We start from the raw sequence: 9,389 nt of genomic DNA on the forward strand, positions 1-9,389 counted from the left end.
ATGCAAATTAATCAAAGTCTCTTGGGCCACGTCTAGCACGAAGCCAGGCTGCGATATGGTAGGACATTGAAGCATAGGAATCCCTTATAGTGTCCAACAGCGTCTCCTTCCACAGTTACTATAAAAACATCGCTAAATCAACTTAACTCGGAGGTTGACCAATTTGCCGTCCCAGTTGGTTCCAGATATACGCTGCGTTTGGTGACAAATCTGAGTTCACTGTGTTCATACAAGGCAAAAGAAGCACAAATAGCATTGATCGCCTTAAGCCATGTTTCTCAACAGCATCACACGAAGTAAGTGTCGACAGGACAAAAAGCAACCCCCCCTAGTGTAGACATCAGTGATTCTCTGGACCCTACTCCAGGAGACAAGGTCCCTGTGAACCAATCCCAGACCATCACTCGCTCTGGCAGGTGGGTTCGCTTTAACCCTCGTTACCTCTGACATCAGTGCCTTCGCCACTTGGAGAGGGGGGGAGTACTGGGGTGAACCACCTTCTCACCAGATAGCGATTGAAATAAAAAAAATATAACTACGTACTAAAAAGTAAAATTAAAGGTGAAAAGGTACTTTTTCATTTCGTTTAACTCCAGAAAATCGCTATACTCAGAAGATGCTTAGTTAATTTTGCCAACACATACTATTGGTATTAGGGTAATGGTGCATTTTTAATAAGAATTCTACAAAGGATTTCTGTAGTTTCAGAAAATATATTTCCAGTGACAGCAAAGATAGTGTATGAATATTTCAATGAATAAGAATTAAAAGAAATCTTTTCTATTTATAAATATTTCAAACAGTATATTAAATGTCAGATAAAGAAATGGTTATGCTCTAAATTTCTTATCAAAGTCTTATAGGAACCTTATTTGATTTTAAAATCTCGGCTTTATTTTGCTACCACTGATAAATGTATTTCGCGCAAACTACAAATATTGAAGGTTATATGATAGGTAACAAATATACTAATATGGGTATGGAATATTGATATATTTGTTAATTATTAAAGCAGCACCAATACTGTGCAGTTTTAATACCGATACTGTGAAAATAAGTGTCTCACGGCCCCTCGAAGGAGATTTATACCGGACAAAATTACTTCAGCTAGTTTCAGAGACAAGTTTTATAGAAATATGTAAAATAATGACTTTAGTGAGAGGAGTTTTTCTTTTTCGTCTTTTAAGATATTAAAGATTTAAATAAATATTTAAATACAAGATAATATATTTGTAATTGTAATGATCTCCACGTTTTGATTACTCGCTTTAGGCTTTCGTTTCTGTAAGGGTGGTGTATCTTACAATAGAAGTTTTAAACGTTTTCACTGTTAGAACTACTAACGACAATTTAATTTTCTATTATTTCCAAACGGCTATAAGAAGAATTTATTGCCATATTACTACTAAATGAAATTCATCACCAATCAAATTTTCTATCACTTTCTAACTTGCTAAATTTTTTAAATATTCGTTGGAGTTCTCTGTTTGATACAACTAACTAATGAAATAAAGAAAATGCGTAAAAACGACCACTTTAATGGTTTAAAGGGTCATTAATTTCGCATGCGAATTTAGAACCTAGTTTACAATTATTATTATTATTTTCTTTCTTACAAATTTAGAATGAAGAATGGCCCTTAATGAGCTCTTTTTACAGGGGATTTGAGTAAAAGAAACTATCTTACCATGGCAGACATAATTTTGACAACTTTGTAAGTTACCACTCGAAAAAGGGTACAAAGCATGAATTGCTTCCTTTTCGTCATTAACGGAAAGTTTATAAGGCAGGTGGGTAGGTGTATGATATAGGCACTTGGAAAATTCATACCGATCTGGATGCAGTGAGAATGGCCATTTGCACGCAAATACGCCAAAGGTGGCTTTATTAGCCTTGCTTAGGAATAGACGCCGAACATATAATCATAGAAAAGAAGGGATTAAAAGAAATCACTCTTGTCTAAGTATTAATTTCCTCAAATCCATGCTTTGTTTCAGAAGTTACAAAGTCTAAAACCATTTTTCAAAGCAAATTTGGGAGAAAACAATTAATTTATGTGCTAGTAAGAATTTTAGAAGCACTTCCAACAAAAAAAAAAATAATAAATAAATAAATGAGTAAAAAACTCATGGGCATGCACAGATTATAAATTTAATGACTCAAAATTGATATTATTGCTATTAACTGATATTCAATAATTAATTATGAAATTAAATGCTGGCTTAGAATTAAATAAAACAACTTTTTATTTAAATTATTATAAATGTAATGTAATTGAAATATTGCAGAAATTTGAAATTATTGGCAAAATATTACATATATATATATATCGTGAATATTTAAAAATTAGAGTAAAAAATTCCGAAATTCAAAGGAATTTTTTTAAATTGGTCTAATCAGTAATTATCCTTAATGTTTGTTTAGTTTTGAACCTGTCGTAAAGAAACAATGGCATATTATCTGATTTGTAAATCAGAAGCTAACAAAATGTTAAAAAAAAAAGAGAAAGGAAATATTAAATTAGATTTAAGTCCTTGGTTAGTTGTAACCCTAGTGAGTTTAATGCGCCATCTTCTGAGAATTTCTGAACTACGAAAAAAAGGTACTTAAATCATCGTCTAGATGATCGTCGTCGGCCGTTCTTTCGTATAGACCATGACTACCACTTCAACTTTCAAGACGGACATGATTGTATTTCGAAGTGGCGGGTGATATTTGAAGTACATTTGAACTGTTTTCTAAATAGCTATTGAACATGGGGGAAAATGCTGTATTTAAATTAGAAGCGGAAAATGAACTTCGTGTTATGGTTGGTGATCAAACACAAAGTGTTGAGATTGAACTAATTGATGGCCTTGCCGAAATCTATGGCACGGAGATGCAGAAAAACAAAGTTTATGCATTTCCGAAATCTTCATCAATATCTGTTTTTTCATGGCAAGGTTGTTCTATAAAAGTGACAGGTGCCCCACAGGAGGCTTATATTGCTACTGATACTTACATGATTCTTCATGTTATATTACACGCTTGTTTGGAACAGATGCGAATAGCTGCGGAAAACGATAATCGCAAGGGACCCGTCACCCTAGTAGTAGGTCCTGCAGATTCTGGTAAAAGTTCTTTATGTAGACTGCTCTTAAATTATGCAGCCAGACTCGGAAGAAAACCATTTCTAATAGATTTAGATGTTGGGCAGAATTCGCTTTCGATTCCAGGAACAATAAATATACTTAACGTAGATAAACCAGCTGATATTGTTGATGGTTTTGATCAAGAAGCTATACAAGCATATCATTTTGGTTATAAAAGTCCTGGACAAATGATTGCTTTATATTTTCTTCAAATCAAAAAATTAGGGGAAATACTTCAAACACGCTTGAGAGAAACTAATAGGAATGCTCGAACATCAGGCGTGATTATTGATACTTGTGGTTGGACCAGAGGTGATGGCTATAATGCGTTAACTCTAGCTGCTATGTCATTTCAAATTGATAAACTTGTTGTTGTACAAGAAGAACGTTTATATACACAGCTGAAACGAGACATGCCGTCTTGTGTTGAAGTTCTTTATATGCCTAAAATGCTAGGTGTTAATGAAAGAACTAGACCAGTTCGTATTCACTATAGAGAAAAAAGAGTGAAAGAATATTTCTATGGTTCTACTGTTGAATTACACCCACACACTTTTGAAATTCATTTCTCCGAGATTAAAATTTACCAAGTTACAATGAAAAGTCCCGCACCAGACAGTAGTGTTGGTGTTTCTCTTAATGATATTGGTTATAGTGAAGTGGCCTTAGGACCTCAATTAATAAATCAGGTTTTGGCTCTCAGCTCAGCAGATAAAATGTCTGATGATGCGGTATTAAAAAATATTATTGGATTTATATGTGTTAGAGATATTGATTTAGTTCGAGGCTATATCACTATTTTGAGTCCACAACCTGCTCCGTTACCAAAAAAGATTTTATTTTTGGGAGACATTGAACTGATAATGTAGTTTTATAAATTAAGTGGACATAAAAGCAACAGAAATTGTTGTTTGACGACATGTGTTCTGATTTCGTTCTATAGAAAGCATAGTGTATGTGCCTGCAGTTTTAGAAAAGTTGAATGATATGGGAAGCCATTGTTTTGCTTAGAAGTTGCCCTAACTTGTCGATTGTTTTGGCACAGGTAATGGATATGGAAATCTTTCGGTATCCCCATGAACATTTCTAAAGTTTGTTTTGGTGAATTTAATAAGCTGTTTTATGTATTTATTGAAAGTTTGGTGTCGTTAATAATCAGATTTGTTGTATTTATGAACATATTAAAATTCAGTCACGACAAGTAAAATCTCTTTTTTGTCATGAAATCAATCTTTCAAAAACAGCATTAAATGTCAATCTTTGAAAAAAGTAGCATTTTAAGTATTGATTAATTAATAATCAATATCAACTTAAATTGCTGTAAAACCTAAATTGAATGAAAAGTTTTCAATTTGCTTCTATGTTCCCCGAAGGGGCCTAAATAGTTATCACGCTTAAAATTAGATGTCTGAAAGAATTTGTGAAAACTTACTGAAAATCTTTCTAGATAAATAATGCACAAAAAATATAAGTATTAGAAATGGTATTTCATTTCTCAATTCAAAGCAATAATTTTGTTGGTAATTAAATAGTATATATTTTAAATAAAACAATTCAAATTATTAATTATGACAGATAAATATTAATTACACTTAATTTGCATTAAGATATCTAATCAATATAGTTAGTTACATGTTTTTCTTAGTTAACTTAATTTTTAAATTTGAAAGCTATTAATATTTATGTCCGAAATTTAATAAGTAGGTACCGTTTCAGTATTCATGTAGAGATAGTTCCTAGAGATAACCACATTGTAGATCTCTTTCCACAATGTTCGCCTCTTATTTAAAAGTTTTCTGCAAACAAAAAATCTTCAATAAAAAATTTTCTGCAAGCAATTTAACTAGTTTCAGCCCTTTGTTGATGTCTAGTTGGTTGGAAAATTACTTATTTTTTTACATAAATGTTTTTATTTTCATAAAATTCTATATTAATTATCATACATAAAAGTATACTTTAAATTTAGCTACTTTTTGCAGATATAAAACTATTAACTTACCTAGTTTATCTTATACTTGACTTTGTATATTTAAGTCGCTCAATACAAACATTTAATACATGTTTTTTTTTATAAAGAGAAATACTTAGTTTAATAGTGCTCGTGCATATTATGCGTATCTGCTAGTGAGTTAACATTTATTTTAAACATGGCATTCTTAGTGCTGTGACCAAAAGAAAAATTATTTGGAAATTAAATAAAACTTTCTTGAAGTGTTTAAGTTACAATACAAGTTATATTCTGTGGAACAGGTTTGTTTTTGCTCTGCCATCTATTTTCAGAGTTTTTTTAAAAAAATGAATGTCACTGATTTTTTCTGCATTTTTATCGATGTTTGCAACCCTATTAAATTAAAAATTCACATTATTTACGAGGATAACAATTTTTTAAATTCATAATTAGAAAATACTGCAGTTTTATATCAAATGCTTTGTCTCAAGCAAGTTTTGTTACACTGTGCCAAATTTTATAAAATCCAGCAATATATATTCGGACACAATGTAGTTGAACCTGTTTTTAACAAACCCTAGTTTATTGAGAACCCGGATGTACGGAGGAAATATGGAATATTTTCTTGGTCTAATGTAAGGCCTATGTAAAGTAGCTTGATTTTATAGAGTAAACCAGGGTTTTAACAAAAAATATTTTTGTGATTTATAAAATTTCTACTTGATTCCACCTTTTCAGCTCAGCTGATTCCTTGGTGGAAAAATTCATTTTTAATGTTTTTCGAGGCCACTTATGTTTTTGTATGATGTTTTTAGAGTTTTACTGAAGGACAATTTCATGAACAGTTCAAAATGTATTTCCAATTGTACGGTATTTATTAATAATTAAAGCTTGTAAACTTTCAATCCAGTTGCATATTATAATGTAGGTTTATTTTCAGGGTTTGCTTGATTAAATCACTTAAAAATAAGAAACACATATTTTAATCTAAAAGATTTTACTTTTATTAATAAAATTAGCTATCATTTTTTGTGTAAAATTTAATGCAACCTAATCAAATTTATATAAAGTAAAATCTCTGCTTTTGTAGTTTGCCTATTTTTGAAAAGGGTAGCTATTTTCTAAGTTCAATGACAGTAGAATACCTTTTCCCCCATATATTCTATTTCAGTAGCATCAAAACTGTTCTTTTAACTTTTTATTATCAACAGAATCGCTCTTCACATAAGCGAAAAAATAAAAACTTGCATTACTTTGTGACAACCAAGTGATAGAACTTCCATTTCCTAGTTTAATATGATTTATCCACATTTCTGTGGAAAAAAATTGATAACGAAAAGTAGACAGCTTTTGACTAAGCTTAAAAGTTCGAAGCGACAAATTGGTTTTCAAAAAATCCTAATTTTTTTACATTAATTCCATGCTTTAATTATTTTTTGAAAATGTTGAGTGTATTATTTGATAGTTTCTTTGAAGTTTTCATTAATTTTAATCAATATTAAAATATGTGGAAACTTTTTTTTAATATATATATTTTTTGTTGTGAAAAGTGTACTTTCTAGTTATTTAATTTTACTGTTGAACTTTTTCTTTCCTGGACACATGTGTCCTAAAATTGTCATAAATAGGTAACTAATAAATGTGTATATGTTCTCATAAAATGAACAATAAGTCTGTTTACTAGATAGTTAATTTTAAAATGTGATAAATAGTTTTAGTGTATGTCTATTAAAAATACCATTTAAAAGATTTTGTGTTAAATTTAAAAATTTAGTTAAACATTTCAATTAATTTTAACTTAAAAACATTCCGTACATCCTTGTATATAAGTCAATTCTTTATTTTTGATTATGGGATAGCAAATTTCAGATATGTCAGATGTATAAATTGACTGCTGAAGAAGCCAAATATACAAAAACGAATTAAGTCTACAAAATTTTCTTAAAATAAAAATATTTCACATCTTTCTTATCTGAATGATACATATACCCTTAAATAAATTTACATAATGTAATCCGACTCAGATTATGCTGTGGAATCTTTTTTGTAGCTTTATGGGTATGTTTTAAAGTTCATTGTGTTATATTTTTTAATATACTATTGTTTTTCTTATTCTTAATTTACATAATTTAAATTTTTGTTTCTAAAAAAATCTTTAGATGTAAAAAAAAAAGAACAATAGAAAATGCAAAGTTAATTACAAGTAACATGAAAATAGTTTTTGAAAATGATAAATTTATAGTTAAATATATCTATCTCATTACTTACAATGCATCAAAATTTTGGACGTTTGAAAAGTCAACTTATACAACGGGACATGCTGTGTTTAAATATTTCAAAATTTATTATTTTTTTATTCACTACTTTACAATCAAAATACGTGTTTTTCGTCTAAAAAAAGATTAAATAATCTTAGATTAAGTTACTACTCAATATTGTGTTTTAATTGTTAGGGTTTAATTGTTGCTATATATCTTTCTTTAGAAAATTAATCAATTAGTTCGTCTTTCTAAAATTGCAAAAAGAATCATAAATATTGTTATAATTTTTTTAGAGATTGCGGATGATTTTAACAATTGAATATTTTTGATTTGATATTTTACTAGTTAATTTTTTTATAAATTCTATCTTTAGTTGAGATATTCAGTAAACTACATAAAATAACACATAATTTATCTAGGTATACGTGTACATAATCAGGGGTCTGTCCACGTTGAATTTACTACCGTTTAGCGGTACCTTCACAAATTCAATTTTAGGAAATACTGTAGTTTCACAAATTCAACTTTAGGAGAATCGGTAGTTTCACAAAGTATAGGATTTTATTTTTGTATCCTTAAGAAACGATAAATCCATATTTTTACTATGTTTTTGTGTTGATTTTTTAATATCATTTTTAATTTTTCACATTATGTCTAAATTTTCACAAAATAGGTACCTCTCAGAAAAACCTAGACAGACCCCTGATAATTGTATAGGAAAATACGAATGACATATTAGCTAACTTATTGTAATAGATTATATAATAGATTTTAAAGTTCTAAATAAAACTCAAATAAAAAAATTGTTGCTTTAAAAAAAATTTATTCAAGCAGTTTCTTTAATTGTTAAATTTAAACAAGTATAATGGTCATTTTTAATTTCTTCAGATTATTTTATCTTCTTTCTCGCACTGCCTTGTTATTTAGTTTAGCTTTTTTTTTTAGAAAATATATATACTATATGGCTCATTCTAATGAAAACTGTTATTTTCAGTTCATATAATCTCAAAAAAGCAAAGTAAATAAAAAGCTTTGAAACTTTTTATATTTATAGATATATAATGGCATTATAAGAAGAATATATATGCTTTAAATCATACTTAATCTTTAAACAAATTGGTTAATTTCACAATTTAAAAAGTGAGGGAATGACACTAATAGTTTATTACAGGTTTGGGAAATAGAATTGGCTGGCAAGATTGTCACATGGAATGGGTGGTAGAATTCTTCTTTTGATGTCGGTTTTTATGTAGCTATGTATGTCTTTTGAAAATGGGCATTTGTGTTTTCCCTACTCGTGTTGGAATCATTACATCAATTCTTACATGTTTTGAATCCAAGGTTTTTAATCACTGGGGTATAAAAGTTTTTCAACTAGAACCTAATCTTCTATTTTGAACTCCTCTGTATTTTGCTAGTACATAATGGAATAGGGATTTTAGACTTGTACTCATATGCAATTTCAAAATAATATTTTTGACACAAAATTGATGCAAAACATGAGAGAGAGAGTGAAAATTCAATACTATGTTATTCCTTGAACTGCATGCAACTTGATGAACTTTCATAGTGCCAGTGAATGGTTTTATTTCTCCCTCGATTAAGTTATCACATTTTTTTCTATCTTAATTTGTAACTTCAATTGAAGTTACTAAGCAATTTTCTTTTAAGAAAGAAGTGTCTCATAATTATGCACATCTTTTCTTTCTGCCGCTGTCCGATTTGCTGTTCTTTTCATAACAGCTGCAATTTAGTTGGGAGGTCCTTTTCTATGTCCGGATTCACTATAGTTCCAAGTAAAGATTAGAATACCGGGAGAAAGATGCTTTGTTTTTCTGTTACTATAATAGGCTGATAGCCCATCACTTAGCACATGAGCATGGTTTACTTCATTTTTACTTGAAATTCTTAAAAATTAGCTTGATGTACCCATGTTGCTGTTGCATTATGTCAGAGTGAGGGACTTATTGTAACAAAAGTGTTGGAAACTACTTAATTACCTTCTTTTTTGTAATAAACTCCTGTGTGTATAGTTACATGTTACTTACC

General features: G+C 29.4%; 1 protein-coding gene across 1 annotated transcript; it reads left to right on the forward strand.

The window, feature by feature from the left end:
- Positions 1-2,703: 2,703 nt before the first annotated feature.
- Positions 2,704-4,338, forward strand: LOC107454345 (polyribonucleotide 5'-hydroxyl-kinase Clp1; the record flags this gene model as incomplete). Its single annotated transcript, XM_016071513.4, is given in 1 exon segment — positions 2,704-4,338. A coding segment is annotated over 1 exon segment (1,245 nt). The 3' UTR covers positions 4,001-4,338.
- Positions 4,339-9,389: the final 5,051 nt, after the last annotated feature.

Source organism: Parasteatoda tepidariorum, chromosome 3 (assembly GCF_043381705.1).
Source record: "Parasteatoda tepidariorum isolate YZ-2023 chromosome 3, CAS_Ptep_4.0, whole genome shotgun sequence".
In the NCBI taxonomy this organism is placed as follows: Eukaryota; Metazoa; Arthropoda; class Arachnida; order Araneae; family Theridiidae; genus Parasteatoda; species Parasteatoda tepidariorum.